This window comes from Physeter macrocephalus, chromosome 4 (assembly GCF_002837175.3).
Source record: "Physeter macrocephalus isolate SW-GA chromosome 4, ASM283717v5, whole genome shotgun sequence".
Classification (NCBI taxonomy): Eukaryota; Metazoa; Chordata; class Mammalia; order Artiodactyla; family Physeteridae; genus Physeter; species Physeter macrocephalus.
The window spans coordinates 60,442,383-60,454,858 of NC_041217.1; the positions used below are offsets into that span (position 1 = coordinate 60,442,383).

General features: G+C 32.6%; 1 protein-coding gene across 7 annotated transcripts in view; it reads left to right on the forward strand.

Annotated features, from left to right (window-relative positions):
* Positions 1-12,476, forward strand: part of DCAF6 (DDB1 and CUL4 associated factor 6) — a 170,259-nt gene that overhangs the window by 66,670 nt on the left and 91,113 nt on the right. For all 7 annotated transcript variants that reach the window (XM_024116668.3, XM_024116670.2, XM_024116672.3 and 4 more), the window contains 2 exons: positions 8,303-8,416; positions 10,354-10,489. In XM_024116668.3, the coding sequence (XP_023972436.1) occupies positions 8,303-8,416; positions 10,354-10,489 (250 nt within the window). The remainder of the gene's footprint in view (positions 1-8,302; positions 8,417-10,353; positions 10,490-12,476) is intronic.

Genomic DNA, 12,476 nt, shown 5'->3' on the forward strand with positions numbered 1-12,476 from the left:
GGTAATTTCCTTCCATTCCTAGTTTGTTGAGTGTTTTTTATCATGAAAGTGTGTTGTATTTTGTCAAATGCTTTTTCTGTATTAGTTGAGATGATCATATGGTTTTTGTCCTTCATTTTGATAATAAGATGAATTACTTTGATTGATTTGTGTATGTTGAACCATCCTTGCATTTCAGAAGTAAATCTGACTTGGACTATTAGTGTGTTATTGGTTTTTTTTTTTTTTTTTCTTTTTAGCATTTTGCTGAGGATTTTTATATCAGTATTCATCAGGAATACAGGTTTGTAGTCTTACTTTCTTTTAGTATCTTTGTCTGATTTTGGTATGGTAAAGCTGTTTTCATAGAATAAGTTTGAAAGCGTTCCCTCCTCTTCAGTATTTTGGAAGAATTTGAGAAGATTGATGTAAAATTTTTAATGTAGGTGGTGTTGTCAAGCCATCTGGTTCTGGGCTTTCCTTTCTTTGGGTGTTTTTGGTTACTGATTCAGTCTCCTTACTGTAGTGTAGCTTTGTTCAGTTTATTTCTATCTATCTATTTATCTAATCTGTTATTTAGTCTTGGTAAGTTGTATATTTCTAAAAATTTATTCATTTCTTCTAGGTCATTCCATTGTATTCATAGTAGTCTCTTAGGATCCTTTTTATTTCTGTGGTATAAGTAGTAATGTCTCCTCTTTCATTTCTGATTTTTGCTGAGTCATTTTGCTTTTTTTCTTGTTAGTCTAGGTGAGGGTTTGTTGATTTTGATACTCTTTTGAGAAGAATTTAATTTCATTGATACTTTTTTCTATTCTTCATATCCTTTATATCTGCTATAATCTTTATTATTTCCTTCGTCTGTTAACTTTAGCTTTAATTTGTTATTTTTTTAGTTCTTTGAGGTGTAAAGTTAGGTTGTTGATTTGAGATCTTTCTTCTTTTTTAATGTAGATATTTATTACTATAAACTTCCCACTTAGTACTGTACCATTTACATTTAAAGTAGTTACTTATAGGGAACTACTCACTATTGCCATTAAAAATTCTTTTTCTGTGTGTCCTGCAAATATTTGGTCACTCTCTTCCTCTCTTGCTGCTTTCCATTGTGTTTTATTGATTTTCTTTTTTCTTTCATAATGACATGCTTTAATTTGTTTCTTGTCCTCTTTTGGCATCTTTTATAGGTTTTTTCATTGTGTTTACCATGAGCATTACATAAAACATAGTTATAACAATCTATCTTGAACTGATAACAACTTAACTTAAATCACATACAAAAATACTATTCCTTTACATCCTTGTCCCACTTTGTTCAGTGTCATAAACTATGTCTTTTTATATTTTGTATTCACTCATATAGTGTTATAATAATTTTTAATGCTTTTATTTCTTAAATTCTATACTCAAAAGTGATTTATGTACCACCATTACAGTATTACAGATTTTTGTATTTGTCTGTATATTTACCTTTACCACAATCTTTATATTTTTATACGCTGTGTGTTGCTGTCTAGCTTCTTTCATTTCATCTTGAAGGACTTCCTTTATCAGTTCTTGTAAGGCAGGTCTTTGTGGTGATAACCTTTCTTAATTTTTCTTTATCTGGGAAGGTCTTTATTTCTCCTTCAGTTTTAAAGGACAGTTTTGGTGGATATATAGTATTCTTGGTTTGCAGGTTTTTTCTTTCAGCACTTTGAATGCATTATCCAACTTCCCTCTGGCTGGTAATGTTTCTGTTGAGAAATCCACTGATCTAATGGGAGCGTCTTTGTATGTAATGATTCACATTTCTCTTGCTGCTTTCAAGATTAACTCACTTTCGACTAGTTGTTTATAGTATGTCTTGATTTGAGCCTCTTTGGGCCCATCCTAGTTGGAGTCCTCTTAGTCTCTTGAATCTGGATGTTTATTTTCTTTCTCAGATTTAGGAAGTTTTTGGCCATTATTTTTTTCAGATAAGCTCTCTACCCACTTCCTTTTCTCCATCTGGAACTCCTATAATGGGAATATTGGTCATCTTGGGGATAACCTATAAGTCTCTTAGGCTTTTTTCACTTCATTCCTTTTCTTTGTTCCTCTGACTAGATAATTTCAAATGGCTTATCTTTGAGTTTGCTGATTCTTTTTTCTGCTTGATTGAGCCTGCTGTTGCTCCTCCTCTAGTGAATTTTTAAATTTAGTTACTATATTTTTCAGCTCCATAATTTCTGTTTTGCTGTTTTTCTGGTTTCTTTCTCATTGGTAGTATTCTCGTTTTGTTTATGCATTGTTTTCCTGATTTTGTTTAGCTATTTGTATTCTCTTGTAGTGCATTGAATTTCTTTATGACCATTACTTTCAATTCTTTTTTAGGCAATTCATATATCTCCCTTTTATTAGGGTCAGTTTCTGGAGATTTACTTTGTTCCTTTGTTAGAGCCATGTTTTCCTGTTTCTTCATGTGCCTTCTTCAGTGAATTGTCTGGTTAATCTTTGGCCCATTGTTTCATTTTTTATTGTTGAGTTTTGAGGGTTTTTAAAAGTATGTTCTGTGTATTTTTCAGGTATGTGACTCAATTTTTTTCTCTGCGTTGATGGCTAGTCTTTTCATTTTCTTTACAGTGTCTTTCAAAAAGAAGTTCTTTAATTTTTAAAGAAGCCCATTTTATCAAATTTATTATTTTGGGAGGGGAACCAATGTTGTGTCTAAAAATCTTTGTTTAACCAAATGTCACAATGATTTTCTCCTAAAAGTTTTATACTTTTATGTTTTCCATTTGGATCGATGATCCATTTTGTGTTAATTTTTTCATAAAGTATGAGATAACTGCTTTAAGTTCATTATTTTGCATATGGATATCAGGTTTTCCAACATTGTTTTTCTCCACTGAACTTTTTTTGCATCATGATCATAAGTCATTTGACCACATCTGTTTTCACCTATTTCTGGTCAGTACCTTTTCTCTTCCAGTGATTTATGATTATGCTTGTACCACACTGTCTTTATTACTATAGCTTAATATTAACTCTTAAAACCAGGTAGTATAAGTCCTTTCTTCTTTTTCGAAATTGTTTAAGGTATTTTAGGTCTTTTGTATTTCCACATGGATTTGATAATTAAATTGTCAATTTTTACCAGAATTCCTCCTGGGATTTATTTGAATCTATATATCAATTTAGGGAGAATTGACAACAATTATTAAATCTTCCAATCCATGATTGCAGTATATCTCCCTTATCTAGAACTTTAATTTTACTTGGCAGTGTTTTATAATTTTCAGTTCATGTGTCTTAAGACTTACCCTTAAATATTTCATATTTTTTAATGTTATTGTAAATGGTATTTTTAAAATGTCTATTTCTGATGGTTTTGTTGCTAGTATTTTCACATGCAGTTGATTTTTATATATTGATCTTGTATTCTGCAGTTTTGCTACACTCACTTATTAGCTCTAGTAACTTTTTACAAAAAGATTACATAGAATTTTCTCCTTAGATGCTTATGTCATCCGTGAATATAGAGACAATTTTTCTTCTTTTCCCATCTGGACTCCTTTTATTTCTTTTTCTTATCACACTTATTAGAACTTTCAGTCTAATATTGAATAAAAGTGGTAAGACTAAACATCCTTCCCTTGTTTTGATCTTTGATCTTTCACTATTAACTATGACAGTAGGTATATTTCAATAATGCTTTTTAGCAGGTTGAGTTAATTCCTTTCTGTTCATATTCTTACACTTATTAGGAATGGTTATTGGATTTTGTCATGTGTTTTCTCTGCATTTTTTCATTTTTTGAAAGGATTGTATTTTCTTTTGTTTCTTTTTTTATAGTAGAAAAGATATTTTTATGATTTTAAACATTTAATATTTATTGAGAATTGTTTTGCTCTGTGTAGCTATAGTCCATCTTGAAAAACATTTCACATGGACTTGAGATCAATGGGCATTCCACTCTTTTTTTTTCTTAAACATCTTTAACTGGATCTTTTAGTTTCTTAACATGGTGAATTACATTTATTTTTCAAACGTTAAGACCAATTTAACATTCCAGAGATAAACCTCACCTGGTCATATATTGATATATTATCCTCTTTCTGTGTTGTTATATTCATTTTGTTAAGGACTTTTTTTTTGCAGACGTGTTCATGAGAGATGATCTTTAGCTTTGTTTTCTTGCACCATCTTTGGGTTTGTTGTTAGCGTAATGCTGCCCTATTGCAATAACTTGGAAAGTTTGTCCTCTTCAATTTTCTGAAAGAGTTTGTGTAGAAGTGGTAATATTTATTTCTTATATGTTTGGGAGCATTCACCAATAAAGCCATCTGGTCCTAGAGTTTTCTTTGTAGGATGTTTATAACTGCATATTTATTTCTTAAAATGAATATTTGGTGATTCAGGTTATATCTTTCTGCTTTAATGAGCTTCGGTATTTTATCCTTTTCAAGGAACCTGTTTCATCTATATTGCTGAATTTGTTGGTGTAAGTTGTTCACAGTACTTCCTTACTATCCTTTTAACATCTGTAGAATCTATAGTGGTGTCACCTCTGTCACTCTTGTTATTGGTAGTTTGTATTCTCTCTCTCTCTTTATTATTCTTAGCAGTCTGAGTAGAGATTTCATCAATTTTAATGATCATCTCTAAGAACGAACTTTGGTTTCCATGATTTTCTCTGTTTTCTTGTTTTCTTTTTCTATTTTTGATCTCCATTTTTTCCTTTCTTCTGTTTACTATGATGAGTTTCATTGCTCTCTTTCTTCTAGTTTCTTAAAGTAGAGGCTGAAGTTACTGATTTGAGACCTTTATCCTTTCTAATACAGGCAGTTAGTAAAATAAAATTTCCACTGAGTAGTCCTTTAGGTAAATTTCACTAATTTTGATATGCTGAACTTCCATTTCTCTTCTATTAGTAAATTAGTAAATATATTTTCTAGTTTCCATTGTGATTTCTTCTTTGATTCATCATTTATTGAGAAACATGTCATTTAGTTGGCAGATATTTGGAAATATTTGAATATTTGAGTTGTTTTCCAGCTTGGGCTTAATTGCAGTTGAAGCTATTTTAATCATTTGTGTAACTGTCTTTGTATGGATTGATTTACAATGATTATTTTCTAGTTAAATCCATCTCAGTCAGAATATGTACTTTGTATGACTTGAATCCTTTTAATTTTAATGAGACTGGTTTTGTGTCCCAGAATATAGTCTATTGGTAAATTTATCTTATGCACTTTAAAAACTGCTTATTCTTTTGTTTTTGGAGTGTTCCATAAATATCAGTTATGTCAAGGTGGCTGATAACCATGTTCAATTCTTCTGTATTCTTACTGATTTTCTGATTACTTGTTCTATCAATTATTGAAACAGGTGTGTTGAAATCTAATATTTTTGGACTGTCTGTTTCTCCACGCAGTTCTGTCAATTACTGCTTCATATATTTCAAAGATCTGTTTTTAGGTACATAAACATTCAGGATTTTGATGTTTCTATTCTTGGATTGACCCATTTATCATTGTAAAATGATTCTCTTTATCCCCATTAATACTCTTTGCTTTGAAATTTGCTATTTATATAGCAAATCTAGCTTTCTCATTATTAGAGTTATTGTGGTTATCTCTTTCTTCTGTCCTTTTGCTTTTAGTCTAGCTATCTGTCTTTATGTTTAAAGTTAGATTCTTACAGGCAATTTATAGTTGGGTTTTGCTTTTTTATCCAATCTAGCAACATCTGCCTTTTATTTAATTGGGCTGTTTATATCATTTACAATTAATGTGATTATTGATATGTAGGTAGCTGAATTTAAATTTTGTGTCTTACTCTTTGTTTTCCCTCTGTTCCTGTTGCATCAGTTTATTCCCCTTCTGTTTTTTGGAAGAACTGAGTATTTTTGTGATTCCACTTTACCTCCTTTGTTGATTTATTAGCTATAACTTTTTTTTTGTTATGGTTGTTTTAGTGTATGCTTTAGGGTTTATAGTATACATCATAAACTTTATCAGTGTACCATCAGGTAATATGGTAGCACTTCAAATATAGTATAAGAATCTTATAACACTGTACTTTCATTTTTCTTCTCCTGGAATTTTGGGTATTTTGTTCTTACATTTTATTCTTATATGTTTTATAATTTCCTTTAATAGTCAATTATCTTAAAAAGATTTTAAAACAAAGTAAAAATTATATTATGTTTACTTACATATTTATTATTTCCAATCTTAAATTCCTTTGCGTAGATCCAGATTATGACAGGTATTATTTTCCTTTTACATAAAGGATTTTAAAAGATGTATTTATAGGGGCTTCCCTTGTGGCGCAGTGGTTGAGAGTCTGCCTGCCGATGCAGGGGACACGGGTTTGTGCCCCAGTCCGGGAGGATCCCACATGCCGCTGAGCCTGCGTGTCCGGAGCCTGCGCTCCGCAATGGGAGAGGCCACAGCAGTAAGAGGCCCACGTACCGCAAAAAAAAAAAAGATGTATTTATATTGTGCTCGTCTGTTATTGTAGAGGTTTGGAAAATTATTCTGTAAAATGCCAAATAGTAAATATTTTAGGCTTTGTGTGCCATATACTCTTTGTCACAACTACTCAAATATGCCATTGTGTCAGGAAAGCAGAGTTGGATAATATGTAAATGATTGGATGTGGCTGAGTTTCATTCAAACTCTTATTTACAAAAATAATGGGTCATAGGTAAGAGGCATCCTTTGCTGACTTCTATGCTACTGAATAATCTTTCAGCTTCCCTATTTCTGAAAAAGTCTAGTTTATTTTTGTTTTAGAAAGATATTTCTGTGGGTATAGAATTCTAGTTTGACAGTTTTTTATTTTTTCTTTTACTACTTTAAAGATGTTACTCCACTGATTTCTTGCAAGAAATCTTATTTTTAATCACTGGTTTTACATAATTTGAGAACAATGTATTTCTTTATTTTTATTGCTTTAGTATTTTAAGAGTAAATCACAATTTATGTTGTTATTCTCTTACTGGCCATTTGGGTTGTTTCAAGTATTTAGCTAATATGAATCATGCTGCTGTGAACTTTCTGGTACACATCTTTAGGTACCTTTATGCATACATTTATTTGTAGTGGAATTGCTGGGTCATGGAAGAGGCATATGACCAGCTTTAGTAGATACTGACACATGGTTTTTCAAAGTGATGGTACCATTTTACAGTCCCATCAACGATATGTGAAAGCCCTAGTTGCTCCATGTCCTCATTGACATTTGATATTAATCTAGTCCCTTTCATTTTGGTCATTCTGGTGATGTGTAGTGATATTTACTTAGGATTATAATTTGTGTTTATTTGATCACTAATGAATCTGAGCACCTTTTCATGTATAATAGGAATATACCTTCCATTGTTTATGGGTACATAGAAACCTATGTGAGAATGCTAAATACCCAATTTTGGCAGTTTCTACTTCTAAGGACAGAGAAGGGGAGGAATATGTTGGACAGGAGGGTTCACAGAGGGCCTCAACTTACAGTATTATTGCTAAACCAGAAGTGAATACAGGAATATCTAAAATGTTTCATTTCTTTAAAAAATTTAATTTTTGTAAAATATTCATAATATAACATTTGCCATTCAAACCATTTTGAACTGTACTGTTTGTGACATTTAGTATTTTTACCTTGTTATAGAACCATTACCATCACTCAAAAAATTTTGAGAGGTCAGTTTAAATGCTTAATTCAGCATCACATAGTTTTTTTTTTTTGTGGTACGCGGGCCTCTCACTGCTGTGGCCTCTCCCGTTGCGGAGCGCAGGCTCCAGATGCGCAGGCTCAGCGGCCATGGCTCACTGGCCTAGCCGCTCCGCAGCATGTGGGATCTTCCCGCACCGGGACACGAACCCGTGTCCCCCGCATCGGCAGGCGGACTCTCAACCACTGCGCCACCAGGGAAGCCCTCACATAGTTTTTATAAACATTATCAGAGAGTAAAATTTTACAATGTATTTCTAATACAAGTGTAAATTCACATCCAGAAAACAAAAATTTGGCTATTCAAAGTTTGAACAAGCTTCCAAGGGTAGGATTTTTCTTGTCAAGTTGTTAGGAGTTTAAAATTTAAAGAGCTTTCTCTCTGAAGGTACATTAATGTCAAACTTCAAAGTAATGAGTCACATTAATTCGACAGTTACCTCTTGCATATTTCTATATGTGTAGCACTGTTTTGCCTTATGATATGGGTAAGTCATAAATAATTAAAATAAATGGTTCTTAGTTGCTTTTGCCATAATCATTTTATGATATAGCAGTAATGTTTTTCAAAGTCATCTGTTTAAATGTTCACTAACATTACCTGTACTTTTGTTTTCATCTTCAGATTATGACTGTACCTAATGACCCGTATACTTTTCTCTCTTGTGGTGAAGATGGAACTGTTAGGTGGTTTGATACACGCATCAAAACTAGCTGCACAAAAGAAGATTGCAAAGATGTAAGAATCAAGGTTTTGTACAAATGATGAAAAAAATTAAGATTATGCTTGAAATTGGGTAGTAAGTTATCTCTGAGTTATGAGCTTATGGATAAATTAAGTATTTTTTATTTTATAAAATTTTCAATAAGTATATTTTTATAATCAAAAAAATTTCTTAATTAAAATGTTAATAGTGAAGTTAAGGAACATATACTTAAATTGTACAGTTCAAATATATTTATAAAAATTTATATAATTGTTCAGTATATACCATAGCATTATAAAAACTTGAAGTATTTATCAGTATATTCCATTTATTTATGGAGGCAATTTTGGCTTACCAATAGCAGTGATAAAAGCATGTAGAAGTTTAGTGTCTTTATTTTTACCCTGTCCTTTAAGCCAAGATTTATTTATATGCTATCTTTTGTTTTAGACAGTTAGATAACATTTTATCAACATGTTCATTCAGATTTAGCTCACTTCTCTAAAGATAGAGCTTCACTATCAATTTTGTATTTTTTAAAATAGTATTTTAAACTTGAAAAAGACCTGAGAAATCAGTCAGTGTAAGGCCCCAGACAACTAACCCTAAATGTTATTTAGAGACAGTAGCTTTTGTCTCAGATCACTTTAGAGTAGTAAATGAAGTAAGCAAGTATTGCTAAATACATTTTTACTGATAGTTGCAAAAAAAAAAGTTACTAGTAATCAGGTTGAGTGTTTGCTAATTAAACCAGTTACTATTGTTAACATGCTTTAGGTGGAGAAAAGATTATTTTATACATTGAAACAGAGAAGAAAAAAAATAGAAATAAAAAAATTTTGTCAGTTTTTATATTGTATACATGTATACACATACACAATTAGGAACGTTGAACTGAAGGCAGAAATCAGTTTAAAATAGCAGGTTGTTTATTAGGGGCATTTGGTTTACCTGTTTCTTAGTAAATAATAGGTTCTAAAATTTGTTATGTCAAAATCGTTTAAGCAGTATTTTTGTATACAATGTAGTTGGATTTAATTTTGCTTTTATAATCAAAAATTCTGTAAAACTAAAGAATAAAGCAAAGCTAATAAGTGAAAATATTGTTAAATATTTTCTCAATAAAACTTTTGATTTCTTTATATGTAAAAAGGAATAGAGAGAGTATAAAGAAAAATTGGTAACTAGGGTAATTCTTAAATCCTAAAAATTTAGAATTATGAACAGTATTTGGTGAATAAATTCTACGTAATAGGAATAATGTTCTGAGGCCCATAATTAAATACATAAAACTTAGCATAAATGTAACTTAAAAACTTGGCTATTCTGAGAAGAGTAAGGAGTTAGAGTTGTAGACAAAATAGTATAGAATTAACCATACCTTAAAGCTATATCTTTGGGGTGATAGCTCTTATATTTTCTAATGCTTGTATAGAGATAAGTAGTGATATTATAGTGAAGCCTGTCTTTGACATGGTTTGTATATATGTATGTATGTACTTTGTTTTTGAACTGGTAAGGAGGAAGATTTTATAAGTTAACAAAAATAATAAAATTTTAATATCAGGTTATGATATTTTTGTTATATTTTAATAGCAATAATTAAAATTAAAATATGAGTACCGTATAAAATAATGATTATACTTATGATAGACAAAGGTTGATTATACCTCCATCTTTACTGTCCAGTGGACCAATGATAGCAGGCATTTCTAATGACATTAATGACTTAATGACATATTACATAGGTAATGTATGAGTTTTTTAATATTTCTAAAGATGATCATTTTATTCCTGAGTATGAGAATATTTAGGAGGCATGTTGGTTTTTTTCCCCCCTCATTGTCATACTGACTGAATTAGGATTTCTGAAAAAGATTTTCTTGTTCTAATTGAAGGGAAAATGTTTTAAATAGACGATTATCTGTTGTAAAGCTTATGTAACTGGTATTTTTTTAATGTTTTGTAGGATATTTTAATTAACTGCCGACGTGCTGCCACATCTGTAGCTATTTGTCCACCAATACCATATTATCTTGCTGTTGGTTGTTCTGATAGCTCAGTACGAATATATGATCGGCGAATGCTGGGTACAAGAGCTACAGGTAAAAAGACATATATTAGAGAAAATATGAGACCCTATCAGTTCAAAGGATAAATCTTTTTTTTAAAAAATAAATTTATTTATTTTTGGCTGCCTTGGGTCTTCATTGCTGCGTGCAGGCTTTCTCTAGTTGTGGTGAGCAGGGGCTACTCTTCATTGTGGTGCGTGGGCTTCTCACTGCGGTGGCTCCTCTTGTTGTGGAGCATGGGCTCTAGGTGTGTGGGCTTCAGTAGTTGTGGCTTACAGGATCTAGAGCACAGGCTCAGTAGTTGTGGCGCACGGGCTTAGTTGCTCCGCGGCACGTGGGATCTTCCCGGACTAGGACTCGAACCCATGTCCCCTGCATTGCCAGGTGGATTCTTAACCACTGCACTACCAGGGAAGTCTCCAAAGGATAAATCTTTATGATGTATTGCAATTTTAAAATTTCATTAGTTTGACATAAAATTTAGTAAATAGAATGTATTTAAATACTATGGATTATTATCAAAAATAGCATTTCACCAAGTTTTTATGACCCATCAGTGTGATACTTTTGCAGTTTATCACTTTAAAAAGTTGTAACACTTGATATATTAATTTCCTGGGTCTATCATAACAAATTACTATAAACTGGGTGGCTTAAAATAACAGAAATTTATTCTCTCACATTTCTGGAGGCTAAATGTCTAAAATCAAGATGTTGCAGGGTGGTTTTCTGCTGGAGGCTCTCAGGGAGAATCTGTTGCCTGCTTCTCTCCTAGATTCTGGAGGTTGCTGACAATCCTTAGCATCCCTTGGCTTTTAGATGTATCAGTCCAATCTCTGCTTCCATATTTACATGCTATTCTCTCCTGTGTATCTGTGCCTACATTTCCCTTTTCTTATAAGGTCACTAGTTACATTGTATTTAAGGGCCACCATAATCCAGTATGACCTCATCTTGATAATTACATCTACAAAGACCCTATTTCTAAATGAGGTCACGTTCTGTGTTTCTTGGTGGACATGAATTTTCAGGGACCACTCTTCACAACACTTGGCTTTCCTAATTTCTCTTTGCCATCTTTTCAATCAAGGGGATAATAATAAGTGTGGTGGAGAGAAGAGTTAGGAAAGAACAGTGACTTGGGTGTGTATTAATGTATAACATATTTACGCTTACTTAGTAGCCTAGCTAAAGTACTGTAAATGAGGCTGCAGTACTGAATTTGAATTTGCCTTTAAACTCCTATTTGTTCCTCATCTGCTTTGGGATCAAACCACTTCTGAAATATTCACCTCAAAGCTAATTTCCATTAGCATTTTCTGTCAAGGAAGGCCAAGATTGCACTCTCTCTCTCTCTCTCTGTCTCTCTCTCTCTCTCACACACACACACACACCAAATATACATACATATGTACACATTTATATATATATTCACATATTTTAACATTTATATATATATTCACATATTTTATGGAATTAAAAATAAAAGTTGACTTGGGCCAGAAATTAACAATGTTGATCTCAATGTCAGTTTATGTCCAGTGAAAATGGACATAGATTACTGAAATGGGAAAACCAGATGGGATCTTTTTTCTTTTCTTGAACTGTGATTGAGGAGTCTTGTCTATTTGGACCTGCATGTTTAGGGGGAACAGTAGTAATATATGGAACTGTAGGCTCAGTTATCATTTCTCAACAGATGGGACATGATTGAAATTTTGGGCAGGGCAGGATAATACAGCTTTGTGGGATTCTTAGAATTTAGTATTCCTGGGCCTGCAGAGCACAAAGTGCCAGTTGTACCTCTCCCTATCGTATTGCATTATGTTGACGACCACCAAAATTAATTAAAATTAGAGTGGTAGGGGCCTCCCTGGTGGCGCAGTGGTTGCGCGTCCGCCTGCCGATGCAGGGGAACCGGGTTCGCGCCCCGGTCTGGGAAGATCCCACATGCCGCGGAGCGGCTGGGCCCGTGAGCCATGGCCGCTGGGCCTGCGCGTCCGGAGCCTGTGCTCCGCAA